Genomic DNA, 20,294 nt, shown 5'->3' with positions numbered 1-20,294 from the left:
TTTGTCCTTAGATTTGGAACCTGGCCACAAATCGCCTCACGTTCCTCAACTCCTTCAAGATGAAGATGTCTGTGATTTTAGGAATTTTTCACATGACCTTTGGTGTCATTCTGGGAATATTTAACCACTTGTAAGTACGTGTTTTGTTCTTTTCTTTCATGTTTTCTGCCCTTAGGGCAGTACCCTTCCGCTCCCCAAGAATTGTGTTCCGGGTGTAGCCAGTGTGCCTGGCCCACAGTTCTGATGTCTGTGCCTGTAAGCAGATTTTGTCACTCTCTCTTCCTTCTTATTTATTTACTTACATATCTTTTATGTTTATTTGGTGAGAGGAAGAAGATGGTGTACATCACTTTCCATGTGTGAAGGTTAGGGGACAACTTTTGGGGTTGGTTCTCTCCTTCCACCATAAGTAAGTCCTGGGGATTGAACTCATGTCCTCAGGTTTGGTAGCAAATGCTTTTACCCAGTGAGCCACCTCTCCTCTACCACCCCCCCTCGCCCCCTTTATGCATGTATGTAGAGTGTGTGTGTGTGTGTGTGTGTGTGTGTGCATGTGTGCACACTTGTGTGAATATGTGATTGTCAGAGGGCAGTTTGCAGGAGAATTTTCCTTCTACCATGTGGATCCTGAGGAATGGACTCAAGTTGCCAGGCTTGGAGGCAGTTGTTTCTACCTGCTGAGCCATCTCAACAGACTTTTTATGTTTTGGGGTGTTTGTTTATTTGTTTGTTGTTTTTTATTTTAACTGTATGTGTGTCTGGGCACCATGTGAGTATTTGTTGCCTGTGGAGACCAAACGGGACATCAATCAGAGTCCCTGAAACTACAGTTGTGAGTGTTGGTGATTAAATCCAGGTCTTCTCGAAGATCAGCCAGTGTTCTCAACCACTGGGCCATCTCTCCAGCCCTAAGTTTTATTTCTTGACGCTCGACTGTTGGCTGCTGAGCCAGTGGCAGTCGATGTGGCGGTGCAGGGTCGGATGTGATTCTGTTTCGGTTACTCAGCTTTGTGGTTTCGAGGATCAGTGATTTATCCATCCAGTGCACACTGTGGGCTGGTGCTGTCCTGGGCTGCAGGCTTCTGCAGACAGGAGAGAGGTCTCTGGCCTCCTGGAGCTCCTGTCCAAGTGTGGCGTGAATGCCGGGTATTCCCAGAAGGGATTTGTCGTATTCCTTCTTTCTGTTCTAAAGCAGAAAGCTTTCTGTTTTGTGGGAGAGTCAGCACCTTGGCACTTCCTCTCTGCCCTGACCGTCTCTTCTCATGAGGAAGCATGTGACCCATGCCTTTAATCCCAGCGCCTGGGTGCATCTCTGTGTCTTTGAGGCTAGCTTGGTCTACACAGTGAATTCCAGGATAGCCAAGACTACACAGAGAAACCCTGTGTGGAAAAACAAAACCTGCAACAAAACGAAACCAAAAAGAAAAGAAAGAAATTGTTGAAAGCGTTGAGTGCTAGGAGCTGCAGAACTGGGTAGCATGCGTGCTGTTCTTGCAGAGCGCTGCACGGGAACTCTGTTCTCAGCACCCTCGGTGGGTGCTCACATGTCTGTAGTTCCAGCTCCACAGAGAGGCGATGCCCCTGGCCCTGCAGTCAAGGCACCGTCACCCATACATTCCCCTACACACGCACGCACACACACGCACATGCATGTGCACACACGCACATGCATACAGCGCACGCACACGCACGCACACACACATGCATGTGCACACACGCACACACATACACACTGTTTTAAAAGTCGAGACAATCAGAGGAGTCTGGAGAGCCAGCTCCGTGGCTAAGAGCCCTCGTTGCTCTTCTAGAGGCCCTGGCTTTGGTTCCCAGAGCCCTCATGGTGGCTCTCACCTGGCTGTGGCTCTAGTTCCAGGGGAGCTCTCGCCTCTTCTCACCTCTGTGGGCACCAGACATGGTCCAGCAAAACATCCACACACATGCAATTAAATAAGTTGAGAAAATTGATTTCATTAAGACAATTTGGTTTAATAATTTTAAAAATAACTAATAGTTTAAAGCCAGTAGCAAATTGTGTTTGCGTGTGGCTCTGCGTAGTTCTCGCTCTTCCTCTCTCTCTTCTCTGCGGATGGCTCTGCCGCTCTGGCTCACAGGGACGCCTGCGGAGCCCTGAAGTGGCCCGTGGCGCTGTACAACAGGGCCTTCCAGCTGCCTCACGCGCTTCCCTTGCAGGCACTTCAGGAAGAAGTTCAACATCTACCTGGTCTCGGTCCCCGAGATCCTGTTTATGCTCTGCATCTTTGGGTACTTGATTTTCATGATCATCTACAAGTGGCTGGCGTACTCGGCAGAGACCTCCAGAGAGGCCCCCAGCATCCTCATCGAGTTCATTAACATGTTCCTGTTCCCATCCAGTGAGACACACGGCCTCTACCCAGGGCAGGTGAGTGCCTCTGCCTGGTGACCACCCTGCACTCAGCAGTCTCCCGTAGCCTGGGAAGAAGGGACAGGCCAAGCGCAGGAGTGAGGGAGCGTTCTGTTCTGTTCTGTTCCTCCTTTTGCAGTGTTCTCAGACTATCATCATCTGGGGGCAGACTTCATTTAGATTTTTTTTTTCTCCTCAAGTTTTGCAAGACAGGGTTTCTCTGTGTCACCCTGGCTGTCCCAGACCTCACTCTGTAGACCAGGCTGACCTCAAACTCAGATCCTCCTGAGTGCTGGGATTAAAGACGTGCACCCCCATCAGCGCCCAGCTTACATATCCTTGCTCCGGGTCCCTGATACTCTCCGTATGGTTCTAATATCTCAGTGTGTGATGTGTGCCAGTGCAAGCCCCGACCTAAAATGTGTACGTTGTTACCTGTGTCTACAGGCCCGAGATCAGCTTGGACGTCATCCCTCGGTGTCATCCACCTGTCCTTTTTGTTGGTGTGTGTGGTATGCGGTATGTGTGTGTGGTGTGTGTATGTGGTGTGGGGTGTGTGTGTATGGTGTGTGTGTGTGGTGTGTGTATGTGGTGTGGGTGCGTGTATGCGGTGTGTGTGTGTGGTGTGTGTGTGTGTGGTGTGCATGTGGTGTGGTGTGTGTGTGTGGTGTGCATGTGGTGTGGGGTGCATGTATGTGGTGTGTGTATGTAGTGTGCATGTGGTGTGGTGTGTGTGTGTGTGCATGTGGTGTGGTGTGTGTGTGTGTGTGGTGTGCATGTGGTGTGGGGTGCGTGTGTGGTGTGTGTGTGTGGTGTGCATGTGGTGTGGTGTGTGTGTGTGTGTGTGTCTGTGGTGTGTGTGTGTGTGTGTGTGTGTGTGTGTGTGTGTGGTGTGTGTGTGATGGTCTCTCCCTGGCTGGGAATGGCCCGAGTTGGCTGGGTATTCAGCTGATGAGCCCAGGAGCTCTCCTGCTCGTGAGTCTCTAGCGCTGGGTCTCAGGCTTGCACAGCCACGGAGGCTTTGAAAGTGAGTTCTAGGATCCGACTCAGCTGGACTGAGTCATTTCCCCAAGCCTCCACTTAGAGTTTTTATGATGGTTTTTACTGCTGTAATTGTGAGTCAGAATGTGGAGGGTGAGCAGGCCCCTGGCCCAGAGTCGCTCCATCCCCGCCCCCAGGCTGCTTCACACCCCAGTGGGGCCACCTTTCATCTCCGTGGACTTCTTCCCCCCGGCACCCACAGGCACACGTCCAGAAGGTGTTGTTGGCTCTCACTGTGCTGGCTGTCCCTGTGCTCTTCTTGGGAAAGCCGCTCTTTCTGCTGTGGCTGCACAATGGGCGCAGTTGCTTCGGCGTGAGCCGGGTGAGTGTGTCTCCGTGTCCCCGTGTCCCCAGGTCCTCCTTCCTCCAAAGCTGCTTTGTTTAGAGTCTCGCTGTTGCTATGGGCTGCAGCTCGAGGGCTGATACCGTCCTAAGTGTCCTCAGGCCTTCCCTCAAGTCTCGGACTCTCCTGGGAGTGCGCTCAGAGGAGGTGCCGGGTCACGGAGGTTCTGTCTGGGCATCTGAGGGCTCGCCATGCTTTTCTGTAGCACTGGAGCATTTTACATTCCCAGCAAGGGTGCACTGGGGTTCCAACACTTGCTACTCCTCGAGTCCCCCCACTGCTCCTCGACAGTCTAAAGGCACGTGGGGCGTGCATTTTCTTGGAGACAGCTCTCTTATTCCCAGAGAGCTGCATCCTAGGGGAAGCAGTTACGTGGGGTTCGTCTCGGCCATTCCGGGCGCTGACGCTGGTCTTTTCTCTTTAGAGCGGCTACACGCTCGTGAGGAAGGACAGTGAGGAAGAGGTGTCTCTCCTAGGCAGCCAGGACATAGAGGAGGGGAACAACCGCATGGAAGAGGGCTGCCGAGAAATGACCTGTGAGGAGGTGAGCTCTGAGCTGATAGGACGGGCGGGCGAGGGAGGAAGCTTTTCATTGGCTGCTTAATTCGGACAAGCTGGACTTCTGTGGTCGTCTGATGATCATTACATAACAGAGCTGCCATTCAGGATGTTCATAGAGCAAAGAAAGCGGTGAAGCACCACCGGGGTCCACGGGGCACCTATGGCGGGGAAATGTCCATTTGGATTCTGTGTAGTTCCAGAGGCTGGCTCAGATGTCATTGAGATCACTAACCGGTGGCAGTTGGGGTTCCGGGCTGGTGTTTGGCTTAAAGACAGGAAACTGAACCTTGAGAAAAGTTGGGGAGATGGGTTGGGGGGCATCATAGCCCCATTGAGAGTAGGACTTACACCGTGGATCTGCTGGGGTTTTTTTTTGTTTTTGTTTTTTTGTTTTTTTTTTGTTTTTTTCTTTTTCTTTTTTTCGGAGCTGGGGACTGAACTCAGGGCCTTGCATTTGCTAGGCAAGCGCTCTACCACTGAGCTAAATCCCCAACCCTGGCTCTGCTGTTTTTAGTTCCCAGCATGCTCTGCCCTGAGGCCAGCCAGGGATTCATGATGGAGCAGGTGTGTGCTATGGTGTCTAATGCTGTCTGTTGTCCCTCAGTTTAACTTCGGGGAGATCCTGATGACGCAGGCCATCCACTCCATCGAGTACTGCCTTGGCTGCATCTCCAACACTGCGTCCTACCTGAGGCTTTGGGCTCTCAGCCTGGCACACGCACGTAGGTTGCTTCGCCCAAGGTCTATCTGTAAGCTCTGCAGGCGGTGGTGTTAGGCCAGCCCTGTTCACTGTTTGGGCCCACCTTCTGATCAGACAGGCTGCAGTCCTGGTCGGCAGAGAGCGGCCTTGGGAACCAAGGGTCTGGTGACCTCTGGCCCGATGCTCTCCTCGGTCGCCTCTCCTGAGAGTGTCCTAGCCATTGCTTTGCTTACTGAACCGAGTATTTAGTTCAAGCAAGTGTGGCAGCCGCTAAGCCAGAGTTCAGGCTCCCTGTCTGTTCTCATGTGCACGGCCTGCTAATGCACTGCTGGTTAACTAGCCCTGAGAGGCCATGCCACTCCTCCCTGGAGGTGACAGCCACTGACTGTACTCATGTCACACACAGCATACAGTTGTGTTGCCTTGCTATTTTGTGGCAGAGGCCTGGGACACATGACAGAGATGGGTAGCCACAGAAAGGTACTGATCAATGGGACAGAGGAGGCCCTCTGTGTCCCAAGACAGTGAAGGTGCAGAGGCTGCCTTGCTGACTGCAGACCCAGACTTCCAGCAGGTCGCTTGTGAGGGTCAGACAGGATGTTCCTCACAGAGGAAGCCTGGAGCTTCTGGCCTCTGCTGGAGGGGTGGGCTGACTGCTTGTCGTTCCTTCCGTCATGTGGATGGTGAGGGGGGCTCATGCTCTCTGCACGCTTTCTGTGCAGAGCTCTCGGATGTGCTGTGGGCCATGCTGATGCGTGTGGGCCTGCGTGTGGACAGCACCTACGGGGTCCTGCTGCTGCTGCCCGTCATGACCTTCTTCGCGGTTCTGACCGTTTTCATCCTTCTGGTCATGGAAGGGCTCTCTGCATTCCTCCACGCCATCCGGCTTCACTGGTGAGTGAGATGAGTGTGTGTCCTCGGAACAGTGTTCTAGAAGTGAGCGTGCGGGCTGGAGAGATGCGGGCTCCGTGGTTAAGAGTGCGCACTGTGCTTGTACAGGGCGCAGGTTCATCTCCCAGCCCCCGCGTCAGGGGTCACAGTCTCCTGGACTCCAGCCTTAGGGGATCCAGTGCCTCTGCATCTGCAGGCATGTGCGACACATACTTTATAAAAGGAAACAGGAGCTGGCAAGCTGGCTCAGTGGGTAAAGGGGCTTTTGGCCAAGCCTGGGGTCACCAGTTCAATCCCTAGGACCCACATGGTGGAGGGAGAGAGCTGATATCCAGCAATTGTCCTCTGACAGTCACATGTCTGTCGTAGCATGTTTTCCACACATATGCACATGCAAATAACTAAGAAAAGGTAAAAATCCATCCATTAAGGAAAAGATAAATGCATATAGAGCTCCGTTCTGACTGCAGTGTTTGTGATGGGCTGGCCCCTCCCTTCCAAACTGTGACTTAAAGTTCAGGGATAAAATACAGTTTTATCTGTTGGGGAGGGCGGCAATGGGGGAGGGTCGGGAGGGAACACCCATAAGGAAGGGAGGGGAGGGGATGTTTGCCCGGAAACCGGAAAGGGAATAATACTAAATGTATATAAAAAATATTCAAGTTAATAAAAAAAAAAAAAAAAAAAAAAAAAAATACAGTTTTATACGAGTAAAAGAAACCATCGTGTATGTTCCCACTTTTTGTGGTCGTCCTTGTTTTATGTGTTTTGAAACAGGGTCTCCCTATATAGTCCTGGCTGTCCTGGAACTCATCTGTAGACCAGGCTGGCCTTGAACTCACAGAGATCTGCCTGCCTCTGCCTCCTGAGGGCTGGGATTAAGGGCTGGTGCCATCATGCCTGGTTTGTATATGTTCCCAATTTTACTCACATTGGCACTGGCAGGTGTCACTGTCTGGCACTTAGATGTTAGTACCGTCCTTGTTGCTGTGAGGTCAGAGGTCAACTGGCAGAGGTTAGCTGTCTTTTGTTGTCTTTTTACTGTGTGAGTCCTGGGGATTGAACTCCGGTTGTTAGGCTTGGGGTCAAAAGCCTTTGCACTGAGACATCCCAGCAGCCCTCCTGAGTGTTCCAGAGGATGTCCTCTGTCTTGTCCTCTGTGCGTCTGCAGTACATGAGCTGGAGGTGTGCTAGACTTCCTGACACATATAGGGGCCAGAGCAGGGTGCCGAGGTGACACCTGGGCAAGACACGGTAGGTGGAGCAGCCAGGGTAGAACACAAAGAGGATGGAAAGTGGTTTTTTTTTTTTTTTTTTTTTTAAAGAAGTGTAGAAACAGGGCTGGAGCGATGGCTCAGTGTTACGAGTACTGGCTGTTCTTCCAGAGGTCCTGAGTTCAATTCCCAGCAACCACATGGTGGCTCACAACCAACTCTAAAGAAATCTGATGCCCTCTTCTGGTGTGTCTGAAGTCAGCTACCATGCACTTACCTAAATAAAATAAATAAATAAATCTTATTTTTTCAAAAAAAAAAAAAAAAAAAAGATGAGCTTTTAAAAAAAGGAAGTGTAGAAACGTTTCATTACATCACTCACAATTCCAGGATAGAGCCCATGGTGGGGAAGGCACGGTGTCTAACACATGTTCATTTTTCTTCTTCTAGGGTAGAATTTCAGAACAAATTCTACGTTGGTGCAGGTACCAAATTCGTTCCTTTCTCCTTCAGTCTGCTGTCCTCCAAGTTCAGTAAAGATGACAGCCTAGCATGACCTCATGCTGCAGCCAGCCCGCTCTGACTGACGGAGAACGATCATGTCACAGAACTCACTCAAGTCAGAACTCACGGTGGGGACGCTCTACCCTCCTTGATTGCCTTACGATTCAGCCAAATGGTTCTGGAAGAGACACCTCTCCCTCATGTCGAAGATTTTGTAAAACCCAGCACTCCGGACACAGAAATTTCGTTGGTTTTTTTTTTTTTTTTGGTTCTTTTTTTCGGAGCTGGGGATCGAACCCAGGGCCTTGCGCTTCCTAGGCAAGCGCTCTACCCCTGAGCTAAATCCCCAACCCCTCGTTGGTTTTTATTATGAGCAAATATAAGTGAATGCCAACGCTACTTCAGAGTTATTTTTTAAAATGTAAGATTGGAGGAGAGAAGCCATCTGAACAGCTAGCCAAAAATGGTCTAAGATACTTCATTCCTTTTCAACTTTAAAAACAAAAAAACCATGAAGTTACTCCATTGCAAGATGTCAGATGATATTTTCCAACAGCTCGAGTTAAGCATAGTTTTTTCCAGACCTTACTGCTGGGTCATCGGCAGTTCCTGCTCGAGATGTGTGCGAGCCCTCCCTGACTGCCCTCCGAACTACCGGAAGGGCAGCGTGACAGTCCGCTCTTCTGTTGACGATTGGAGGCGATGGGACAAAGTGACACAACAATGGCTCTCCTGCTTTTTAAAGATGCTTGTCCTCTACCCTTGTGTCAGAGCAGTCATGACAGCCGCACATTCTGAAAGATGACCAACCGTCCTGAGCCTTAAAACCCAGGGGAGACAGGTGAAGAGTCGTGTGTATTTTTATAGCAAAGAGCAAATGAAGATATTTTACCACAGAGACCGTGCTTCTACTTGAGCAGAATTATTTTTTACTTTCGCACTAATTCTGAATAAAGGTCCGATGGCCACAGTTTAATTTCCAAAGCGGTTGAGGTTAGCTGGAAACTGACTGTCACTAATCTGTTAGTTTATTATCTCGGTGTAACGTCACCTGTCCCTGTGCTGCTCCGTGTTCAGTGAGGTTGACTCAGTCCCTGGAACGCTGACCCATGTCATAGTCTTATAAATTATGTTCATTTTCACATCTTATGTTACGTGATTTTAGCTAAGTCTGTCAGAAAGAAATCAGAGGCTGGGGTGTGGCCTGATTGTCACATCTCCAGAAGCACTTCACCCGGGGGTGGTGGCACTCGGCCGGTCTTCCAAGCACTTAGAAGGTAGAGGCATGAGGATCAGGAAGTTCAGGGTTACCCTTGGCTATGTGATAGGTTTGAGGCCAGCCTGGGCTAAGCGACAACCTGAAGAGCGAACGGAGTCTAAGCCATCTCTGCCATTTTAAACTTCTGAGCTCCATTGTCTGCAGGCCCCTCCAGCTCCGTGTGGTAGAGTGGGTCCCTTTCACTAAAAGCCAAGCCTCTGGCAGCCAGAATTTAACCGTGTCCTGGGTCCTTTAAGACCTCCCGGCCGAGAGGCAGGGGTTGCCTGTGCCGCAGCCGGAGGCTAAAGTCATCTCCCCGGCTGCTGTGGAGTCCGCACCGACCGCAGTGAGGCTCCACCTCTGTGTCCCGTGTCCCAGCTTCCCGCAGCTGTGATGAGCTGGTGCTGCCCAGAGTGAGACCTGCCCTTACCTGGACCAGGTGTCACCCCCATGTCACTCTTGTGACTGTGCCCCCAGGGTCTTTGGTCACCTCAGAGATAACTGAATCCAGGGACAAGAACCAAACAGGAGATGCAGTTTCTGCCATATTTGCTGTCCCTGTTGTCTTTTTTTTTTTTTTTTTTCGGAGCTGAGGACCGAACCCAGGGCCTTGCGCCTGCTAGGCAAGCGCTCTACCACTGAGCTAAATCCCCAACCCCCTAGGGCCTCTTTTCTAACTGGCATCTCTTACTGGGTACAGAACTCAGAGCAAGAGCGACTTCTCAGCTGAAGCCTGTTGCAGTTATAGAGAATGTCCTCGCATAAAGTCACTCCTTTTGTGAACCCTCTTTCAATATAATGGGGAGCATTCTCACAGGGGAAGCAAGAAGCTGTCCGGAGGTGTCACATGTTCATCTCCCTAGAACAATGTCAACGGAACCACGTCACATAGACTTAAGCTGGTGGGAAGGCCCAATACAGCCAGGAGAGGCATGCAAAGGGCTTTGAGCTCCTGCACTCTCCCTCCTCCATAGGACCTGGGACAGACTCCTTTCCCCCCACATCCTCCCCTGGCCTTGGTTCTGGAGTGGGTCTGTACTCTATGTTTGGAGACATTTAATGCCACCCGTGCAGGCCTTGGCATAGTTCTCGGATGGATGGCACCACAGGTCTGCAATGCTGGCCATGGGTATAAAGGCCATTTGGACCCAGTGCTGTATCTACAGGAGTGTACTCAGGCACAGACTATCCATTGATAACATACAGGGCTGGCACGTCAAGCCGTGACTAAAATCAAACCCAGCTCCAGGGCCACATTTCTCTATGGAAGGTGTAAGTCTGGATTTGCTCACCTGCCACACTATCCAGGCAGGCTTCAGAACTCTTCTGATGCTGGGAGGAGGCAGTTTGCAGTAAATGCTTTGTGCACCAGCAGACCACTGCTCTAACACATCAAGAAGTCCTCAGACAATACAACTCCACAGGATCGAGGCTGAATTCCGGAGCGGAAACTACGGGAGCCGGCCAGGACTGCATTGTACTGATATATGCATGGAAGGACTAATCTGCCTGTCAGTATTGAACTTCCTTTTGCTAGTGACAAAATAAATGTATATTTTTGAGATGCCACTGTCTTGTTTTCTCCTGATCCTATTCCCTACACCCCAGAAAGAGCTAGCTAGCTCTTCACTAGAGCCTGTCAGGGCTTCTTACAGTGCCAGATGACTGACCCAGTCTTGCCTGCCTGACCCGGTTTGCCTTTGTTGCTATGCTAAAACACCAACCAAAACCAACTTGGAAGGAAAGAGTTCATTTCATCGTAGGTTACACTCCATCATTAAGGGAAGAAACACAGCGGGGACTGAAGCAGAGACTTAGAGGAACACTGCTGATCTGCTCCCCCTAGCTTGCTCAGCTGTCAACTAGGCTCACCTGTCAGGGATGGCTGTGCCCTTGTCATGTCACACCTTAGCTTTCCTGTCTGCAGACTAGGGCCCTCAGCCCCGCGCCAGCGCCGTTGCCCAGGTGCCCGTTGCTAGGGGCGCTGTTGCCACGGACGCCGTCCGGCTCCCCGCCCCGTCCGTTCTGCGCCCTGCGCTGCTCAGGTCTGCGCCATGGACGACCTACGGGTCCTGTGGATGCGCGACCGCATATACACGGCCTTCGATATCACCGACCCTATGCCGTTCGAGGAGCTGCTGAGCCGTGATGACAGCGAGGCAGAGGACCTCATCCTGCACTTCCTCAACCACTCAAGCGACGAGGACAACGCCTCCGCGGTGTTCTTCTACCGCACCATGGTGCCTGAGGAGGTGGAGGTGGAGGAGATAGGTGAGCATGAGCAAAGGCCAGCCCACAGCGAGAACCCTGCTGGCACTTAGCCCTACTATGTGCCCGGAACCAGGTTCTCATCTGTGCTCTGAAGGGCACTGCCATCCTTGCTCTGAAGCTCTCAACAATGCAGGGTTGTATATCCTCTGGGACACCGAGGAAGCCCAGGAGTTTGGGTCCTGTAAGATGCTTCAGTCAGCGGGAGGGTCACCTGAGGACCACAGCAAGTCTGAGTGAGGATCGCCTAAGCCCCATAGTGAGCTAGCAAGAGGGCAGAGAGGGGAAAGGAAGCAAGCTAGAAGAGATGTAGTGTTATGACACACTCTGCTGTAGTTTATTTCTGGTTTGGTTTTTTTTTTTTTTTTTCTTCTTCATTATTATATTGTGAACCAGGGTCTCGTAGCCCAGGCTGGCCTGGAATTCACTGTGTAGCCCAAGGTACTCTCAAATCCTCAATCCTCCTGCCTCAGCCTCACAGGAGTCTCACTTTCCCAGCCTTCATTTATCCCCCCCAGGTAGAACTTTGAGCCCGAACACATTATCCTGGACCTCTGAGTTAGGCCTATTCATTATAGACCCTGCCCCCGGGGTTGTTTCTGGCCCTCATTTTGTTCTCTGAGGCAAATCAGCCTTGCTTGAACTTGTTATTACTGATGAGTTGGCCTTGAATTCCTGATCCTTCTGCTTCCACCTCCTGAATCTAGGGATTACAGACCAGCACCACCATACTGGGCTCACTGGAAGTTTCTAGGCTGTGCCTAGGCCTCGAAACACACCACAGTGTGGTGAACCAAATACACAGCGCCCTTCACCTTTGTCACTGACACAAGTCTTCCTTACCGACCTAGCATGAGGTTTTGCAGTGACAGGTCTGAGTCCTCTGTGGGACGTGTCCCCACTCTTTGGATGTCCTTAAAGTGAAGGCGTGGTCCTCTCATATGGGGCTAACTCTGTTTTCTATCATCTTCCCCCTTCTTGGTCCCATAAAGAAGACATCCCGACAAGCTTTGAAGAGGAGGGAGAGGAAGAGGAGAGTGAATATCAAAAAGTAGAGGTCACCGATAAAACGGCAGGTGGGTGTCTGGAGGGGCTGAAGCCACCACTGCACAGGGAAACTGTAGAGTTGGTGATGGATCTGTGCACAAGGGTCCCTGGGTTATCGTCACACCAGGCCTTAATAAGATGGCAGGAAACAAGAGAAACACTCCTCCCACAGGTCCAGGGCACCCAGATCCCCAGTGTCCCCCAGGGCCAAATGCCCTCTGAAAGCTCTGAGGGAGGACCACACCTTGCCTTGTACGGCTGCTGCTGGCTCAGGCATCCCTTGGCCTGTGGGCACAGCAGTCTCATCTCTCTATTGTTGTCATTCGGTCTCTTCCCTGGTTGTCTGGGCTTACACTGTCACTTCTCCTAGCCAGGCAAAGACTGAGGCAGGGTGAGAGTGTGTGTGTGTGTGTGTGTGTGTGGTGTGTATGTGTGTGTGTGTGTGTGTAGTGTGTATGTGTGATGTGTGTGTGGTGTGTGTGTGTGTGTGTGTGTGTGTGATGTGTGTGTGTGTGTGTGTGTGTGTGTGTGTGTGTGTGTGTGTGTGTGTGTGTGTGTGGTGTGTATATTGTATGTGTGTGTGTGTGTGTGTGTGTATGGTGTGTATGTGTGTGTGTGTGTGTGTGTGTGTGTGGTTTGTGTGTATATGTGTATGTGTGTGTGGTATGTGTGGTGTGTGTGGTGTGTGTATGTGTGTGTGTGTGTGGTGTGTGTGTGTGGTGTGTGTGTGTGTGTGTGTGTGTGTATATTGTGTGTGGTGTGTGTGTGTGTGTGTGTGTGTGTGTGTGTGTGTGTATATTGTGTGTGTGTGTGGTGTGTGTGTGTGTGTGTGTGTGTATGTGTGTGTGTGTGTGTGTGTGTGTGTGGTGTGTGTGGTATGTGTGTGTGTGTGGTCTGTGTGTGTGTGGTCTGTGTATGTGTGTGTGGTGTGTGTGGTCTGTGTATGTGTGTGTGGTGTGTGTGGTGTGTGTGTATGTGTGTGGTGTGTGTGTGGTGGTGTGGTGTGTGGTGTGTGTGTGTGTGGTGTGTGTAGTGTGTGTGTGTGTTGTGTGTGTGTGGTGTGTATGTGTGTACATGTGTGTGTGTGTGTGGTATGGTGTGTGTGGTGTGTGTGTGTGTATGTGTGTGTGTGTGTGGTGTGTGTGGTATGTGTGTGTGTGTGTGTGTGTGTGTGTGTGTGTGTGTGTGTATGTGTGTGTGTGTGTGTGGTGTATGTGTGTGTGTATGTGTGTGTGTGTGTGGTGTGTATGTGTGTGTGTGGTGTGTGTGTGTGTATGTATGTGTGGTCTGTATGTGTGTGTGGTCTGTATGTGTGTGTGTGTATGTGTGGTGTGTGTATGTGGTATGTATATTGTATGTGTGGTGTGTGTGTGTGTGTGTGTGGTCTGTGTGTGTGTGGTCTGTATGTGTGTGTGGTGTGTATGTGTGTGGTGTGTATGTGTGTGGTGTGTATATGTGTGGTGTGTATGTGTGTGGTGTGTATGTGTGTGTGTGTGTGTGGTGTGTATGTGTGTATGGTGTATATGTATGTGTGTGTGGTGTGTATATGTATATGTGGTGTGTATATTGTGTGTAGTGTGTATGTGTGTGTGTGGTGTGTGTGTATGGTGTATGTATGTGTGTGTGGTGTGTGTGTTGGGTGTGTGTTGGGTATGGGGGAGTGATAGTGGGTGGGTGGTGACAGTTAAATTCAGGAACAAAAGGCAGGACTTTTTCTTTATTCTTCTTCACTGTTTTTGTTTTTTTTTTTTATTTTGTTTCTTTTGTTTTGCTTTTCTTGTTAAAGATCTATTTTATGTATATAAGCACACTGTAGCTGTCTTCACCAGAAGAGGGCACCAGGTCTCATTACAGATGGTTGTGAGCCACCGTGTGGTTGCTGGGATTTGAACTCAGGACCTCTGGAAGAGTCAGTGCTCTTAACCACTGAGCCATCTCTCCAGTCCTGCTTTGCTTTTTTTTTTTTTTCAAGACAGGGTTTCCCTGTGTAGCTCCGGCCTTTGCCTCCATCCTTCTGCCTCTGCCTCCCAAGTGCTGGGATTAAAGGTGTGAGCCACCCAACCTTTCTCCTTCTCCTTCTCCTTCTCCTTCTCCCTTCTCCTTCTCCTTCTCCTTCTCCTTCTCCTTCTCCTTCCCTTCCTTCCCTTCCCCTTCCTCTTCCTCTTCCTCTTCCTCTTCTTCTTCTTCTTCTTCTTCTCCTCCTCCTCTTCCTCCTCCTCCTCTCCCTTCTCCTCCTCTCCCTTCTCCTCTTCCTTCTCCTCTCCCTTCTCCTCCTCTTCCTCTTCCTCTTCTTCCTCCTCTCCCTTCTCCTCCTCCTCCTCCTCCTCCTTTTTTTTTTTTTAAAAGACAGGGTTCAGTAGTTAGTTTAAGGCTGACCTGAGCTTACATGAGACTCTGTTTTTAAAAAGCAAATGAACAAAACCCAAAGGATAAAACTCAGCATTAACCATTTCTTTACCGATGTGTGTGCACACGTGCATACACATGCATGCACACGAGTGATAGTGCTGAATATGTGAGCATGTACAACGGCATATGTTCACATACACGCATGACCTTAGGTGGCATTCCTCTGGAGTTAGCCGCCTTGTTCTCTGAAACAAATTCTCTTACTGTCCTGGAGCACAGCTAATAGACTAGAGTGTAGGGTGATGTCATTATGTAGGTGAGGGCTGGCACAAGTTAGATCAAGGCCATGATTGGACAGTAAAAGAATAAGGTGGGGACAAGGTTTTATAGAGAGGGAGAGAAGAAGAAGGAAAAAAAATCAAGATGGAGATAGGGAAGGATGACCCAGATCTGGGTGGTCCTGAATTGCCAAGGTAGCTGGGATGGATTTCTGTAGGAAAATTTGTCATATCTAGGTGGGCGGGTTATATCCTTATCAATTGGTTGTAAGTTCTTCGTGTGAGGTATTGTGGGTTGAGAATTTAACATGTAAATCTAATTGCTAAATTTTAAGTTTTGGAACTTTGATTTTACCGGGCCAAAGAGGACAGCATGTGAAAGAAATGGCTGAGAGGCAGCTGGAGCGTGTGGATCTGGTCCTGTGGCCCACTTGGAGTGAGAACACGCAGGGCCCACAGAACAAGGTGTGTGTGTGTGTGTGTGTGTGTGTGTGTGTGTGTGTGTGTGTGTGTGTGCCAGGCGTGGTAACTACCACCTAGGAGGCGGTGCAGAGAGTAGCAGCCGGAGGGAGCGGATCCCGCTTGTGGGAAGTGATAGAAACGTTCCTTTTCTAGTTTTTACCACAACACTAGACTGCCCAGTCAGTGAGCGCCAGTGTTTCTCCTGTCTCAGCCTCCCCATAGCCAGGATTATGAACCTGTGTCTCACAGTTGGTTTTCTGTGTCCTCACACTCATACTGCAAACACTTGACCAACAGAGTCATCCAGCATTAGCTATTTCAAGTGCCATGAAGCACATCCCTGACTGCGCATGATTTCTGCATGTGTGGCCTGTCATGACTGCTTCGCTCCTGACCTTTGTAGAGCCGGTGACAGGTTAAGATTACGTAGGGGTCAGGATGTGTCATACTAAGGTATCTGGATACTGGGAAACCCTTCTCTCTCGATATCTCAACTCGCACAATAAATTGTGTTTTGCAGTCAAGGTCTCAAAGCCGAAAAACGACTCCTTGACTCCCCCCCTGTTTGAAATGGAAGATGAGGAACCAGACATAGAGTCCTACAGCAAACCATACAACAAGGTGCATATTACTCTCTGTCCTTCCTGGAAGAGTGGCTCGGGGACCTCTCTTACGACAGGGCGACAGTCACGGAGAATGCAAGGGGCACAGTACTTTAGAGCAGAGATTCCAGAATCCTGTGTTGAGATTTCCCGGAAACCTTTAGATTCATTTTGACTGGGAGGGACTCACAGGGACAAAAAAAAAAAAAAAAAAAAAAGCTGTCCCACCAGGAGTTATGGCTTACAGAGAAAGGAGGGACCCAATACAGTAGCACACGCGTGGTACACAGACACGCAAGCAGGCAGGCAAAACACTCATATACATAAATATATATAAATCTCAAAAAGCCCCAAACCGGGGGCTGGAGAGATGGCTCAGTGGTTAAGAGGACTGACTGCTCTTCCAGAGGTCCTGAGTTCAAATCCCAGCAACCACATGGTGGTTCACAACCATTTGTAATGGAATCCGATACTCTTTTCTGGTGTATATGAAGACAGTTACAGTGTACTTACATATAATAAATAAATAAATCTTAAAAAAGAAAAAAAGAAACCCAGAACCTTCATTATCTACTTAAATTCCATTCATTATTTTATGACTCTGCACTGCATGCATTCCTGGAACCTTCACAGGCTAGAAGGGAGGGTGGGTGGGTGGTCAGACACCCTAGAACTGGGGTTGCAGATGATTCTGAACCATGGTGTGGTTGCTGGGAATTGAACTCACGACCTCTGGAAGAGCAGCCAGTGCTCTTAACCCCTGAGCCATCTCTCCGACCCCAATAAATAAGTCTGTTAAAGGAAATAATTCTACGGGCACCCCTCTCCCCCAAAGGTATAAACATAATTCCCATCCAAGTCCCTGAAACAACAAACCAACTAACTAGAGGCAGCCAGTTTCTTTCCACAGGCTGCCCTGTCCTGCCCTGCGTCACCTGCCCCGCCCCGCCCGCCCCGCCCCTCCTCGCCCCGCCCCGCCCCTCCCCGCCCCTCCAAGCTACCTGTCAGCCTCTCCACTCAGTACACCACAATTGTCACTGGACTGTCTGGCTAGTAGAAGATGCAGGCTCCGGGTCAGGGATCTGAGTGTGAATTAGCTCTTCTGTGGCCACGGTCAAGCCGCGGCCTCCTTAGCAGACATGAGAGCCTCCATACTGGAGACGTACACATTCTACCGAGCGCTCATCTGGCGGCCCAATGGTGTCCTGTCTGTTTCAGAGACTTGTAAAACGCATCATCAACAGACTGGAATTGCATGCGAGCCTCACCCCACTTTCCGAGGAGTTTCTGGAACAGAATGTGGTTTTCTTCCTCAGAAGCTCAAAAGGTACCTTCAAGCTCCGTGCATGTGTGTGTGTGTGTGTGTGTGTGTGTGTGTGTGTGTGTGTGTGTGTGTCGGCCGGGGAGCATTCTTCATGGGTACAGTCTGTTTGTTTTGTTTGGGGGTGTGAGAGTTTGGGGGGTGGGGATGTTTTAAGACAGGGTTCCACACCTCCTACGTGCGGGTTACCGCCCCACACAGTTTTTTTTCTTTTCTTTTCTTTTCTTTTTTTTCGGAGCTGGGGACCGAATCCAGGGCCTTGTGCTTGCTAGGCAAGCGCTCTACCACTGAGCTAAATCCCCAACCCCACCACACAGTTTTTAATCAAACTCAGGGCTGGTTGGTATGGTTGGTCGCACTACTTTGCTCTGGGCACTCTACCGCCAATTATAGCGAGAATTATAGCGAGCCACCACATCCACCTGTCGTTTACCTGGGATCCTAACCCTGGTCTTCATGTCTCCAGCCCCTAAATACATCTTTTTAAAATATCACCTCTCAGGGCCAGAGAGGTGGCTCAGCGGTTACGAGCGCTGACTGCTCTTCCAGAGGTTGTGAGTTCAATTCCCAGCAACCACACGGTGGCTCACAACCATCTGTGTTGGGATCTGATGCCCTCTTCTCTGGTGTGTCTGAGGACAGCGACAGTGTACTCATATAAATACACAGATAGTATACAGCCACCAAAACTAGATAAGATTGATGAAGTTAAAAAAAGTGCATGCGGGGGTTGGGGATTTAGCTCAGTGGTAGAGCGCTTGCCTAGGAAGCGCAAGGCCCTGGGTTCGGTCCCCAGCTCCGGAAAAAAAAAAAAAAAATGCATGCGGAAAGGGACTGGATATAGATCGCTCCTGAGAGACACATCCAGAGCATGTCCAATACAGAGGTCAGTGCTAGCAGCAAACTGAGAATAGGACCCCCTTGGGGGGAATTAGAGGAAGTTTTGAAAGAGGTGAAGGAGCTTGCAACCCCATAAGAACAACAATGCCAACCAACCAGAGCTTCCCGAGACTAAACCACTACTGAAAGACTTACTACACATGGACTGACCCAGGGCTCCAACTGCATACGTAGCAGAAAATAGCCTTGTGGGGGCACCAGTAGAAGGAGATGCCCTTGGTCCTGCCAAGGTTGGACCCCCAGTGCAGGGGAATATGGGGGGGCAATAAGGGGGATGTATGGGGGAATACCCAGTATGAGGGAAGGGGAGGGGAGGGAATGGGGGATTATGAATAGGAAACCGGGAAGGGGAATAATGTTTGAAATGTAAGTAAAGAAATATATCTAATAAAAAAAATTTAAAAAATGAAATGTACCTTGAAAATAAAAAATAGATAAATGAATGAATAAATAAAACAGAAAAAGGAAGAAAATAATAAATAAAATAGAAGCTATCGATTCCTTGTCCCCAAGAGCCCCTCGTTAATGCTGTAATGTCACATACAGGGCAAGCTTACAGCCCCCACAGCCTTTAAAAACTCCCAACAACTCAAAAGTTCAGTGTAGTCTATTTTAGCCTCATTTGCCCAGGGTTTGTTTAGATCCAGGCTAGCCTGTCTTGTCTGCTGACTTTGTGACCAGAGCCTCTGAGAGGAAGGAGAGACCCCTCCCCCCAGAACACCTAGGAATGTCCCCACCGCCGCTGACTGGACGCTCGGGGCGTGTTTTTGTCTAGATGCGATTCCAGAAGCCAGTGATATGAAGGAAGCGATGGAAATCATGCCAGAGACCTTGGAGTATGGCATCATAAACTCTCAAGTGCTCCAGTTCCTAAAGGATATCATCTGCCAGGTAACCGTGGATCCCACAGACACCCTGGCGTCTCCAAGACAGTGGCTACTTCCAAAGAAGAGGGAAGTTGGGGATTTAGGTCAGTGGTAGCGCAAGGCCCTGAGTTTGGTCCCCAGCTCCGAACAAAAAAAAAAAAAAAAAGAAGAAGAGGGAGAGCACTCGTTCCTGGTGGCAGATAGGAGACATAAGGTCCCTAGCTGTCTGTGTGCTTATTCATTTAACATATATTTGTTTTGAGAAAGGGTCCTTATAGCCCTGACTGGCCTGGAATTCACCTTGTAGACCAACCTGGCTTTGAACTCATGGGTAGTTCTACGGCACCTGTCTGTCAAGTGCTGAGGTCACAGATGTGCTCCTGCCACACCAGGCCTCTGGGTGACATCTTTTAATCTCTCGTCTTCTGAGAACAGAGCCGCTGGCCGTCTGAGCCAACCAAGCGGTCCATTATAAAACATCCTGGGAATGAAACAAAATTCTTCCTAAGCGGTCACGGGTCACGTAACTAGCAGACCCGGACATCACCTGCAACCTTTGTGGTATCAAAATCCTTCTTGCCTCAATACGCAAGCCCAGGCTGCCTCAAACCGCCATCCTCCTGCCTCAGCCTCCTGAAGGATGACAGATCTGGTACCAACTTGCACATCCATCCTTTTTTTTTTTTTTTTTTTTTTTTTTTGGTTCTTTTTTTTTCGAGCTGGGGACCGAACCAGGGCCTTGCGCTTAGGCAAGCGCCTACCACTGAGCTAAATCCCCAACCCCACATCCATCCTTTTAACGGACAGCCGGGGACCCTGAGCAAGTTAACTGTTTCAACTTGTGCATTGACAGGTTTTCATGCCCGCGCTGTCCTTCAACCAACACAAATCAGAGTCAGGACAGGTAGCATCGCCTCCGGAAGTGCAGGAGTTCACTTCTTATGATATAACAGACTTGCCTAGCATGCTGGGGGAGTCGATGGAGTACCACAGCATCCAACTGATACGTGACGAGTTCTTAATGAACCTTCAGAAATTTGCCAACAACATTCAAAGGACCATGCAACAGCTAGAAGGTCCGTTCTGCGTCCTCCCCGTTCTCCTAGAACTATTAACTCATCCTAAAAAGGCAATGCTGAAGTTCAGATCACTTTATTAATTTTGTTTTGCTTCGTTTTGTGACGTTTGTTTGTTTCTTCCTTTTTGAGACAGGGTTTCTCTGTGTAGTCCTGGCTGTCTTGGAGTTCAATCTGTAGGCCAGGCTAGCTTTGAACTCACAGATCTAGCTGCCTCTGCCTCCCAAGTG

General features: G+C 49.9%; 2 protein-coding genes across 2 annotated transcripts in view; both read left to right on the top strand.

Annotated features, from left to right (window-relative positions):
• Positions 1-7,881, top strand: part of Atp6v0a2 (ATPase H+ transporting V0 subunit a2) — a 44,689-nt gene extending 36,808 nt beyond the window's left edge. Inside the window, 7 exon segments of the mRNA XM_032887262.1 lie at positions 12-130; positions 2,191-2,401; positions 3,627-3,746; positions 4,192-4,311; positions 4,933-5,050; positions 5,751-5,922; positions 7,584-7,881. Coding sequence (XP_032743153.1) covers positions 12-130; positions 2,191-2,401; positions 3,627-3,746; positions 4,192-4,311; positions 4,933-5,050; positions 5,751-5,922; positions 7,584-7,689 — 966 coding nt within the window. The 3' untranslated portion in view covers positions 7,690-7,881.
• Positions 7,882-10,949: 3,068 nt separating this feature from the next.
• Positions 10,950-20,294, top strand: part of Dnah10 (dynein axonemal heavy chain 10) — a 121,923-nt gene continuing 112,578 nt past the window's right edge. The window contains 6 exon segments of the mRNA XM_032886496.1: positions 10,950-11,166; positions 12,156-12,239; positions 15,820-15,920; positions 17,120-17,228; positions 18,898-19,013; positions 19,842-20,064. Of these exon segments, the coding sequence (XP_032742387.1) occupies positions 10,950-11,166; positions 12,156-12,239; positions 15,820-15,920; positions 17,120-17,228; positions 18,898-19,013; positions 19,842-20,064 (850 nt within the window).

The sequence above is a fragment of the Rattus rattus genome, chromosome 16, assembly GCF_011064425.1.
Source record: "Rattus rattus isolate New Zealand chromosome 16, Rrattus_CSIRO_v1, whole genome shotgun sequence".
Classification (NCBI taxonomy): Eukaryota; Metazoa; Chordata; class Mammalia; order Rodentia; family Muridae; genus Rattus; species Rattus rattus.
The sequence above is the reverse complement of the archived record's forward strand: the minus strand, read 5'-3'. Positions and strand labels throughout refer to the sequence as shown.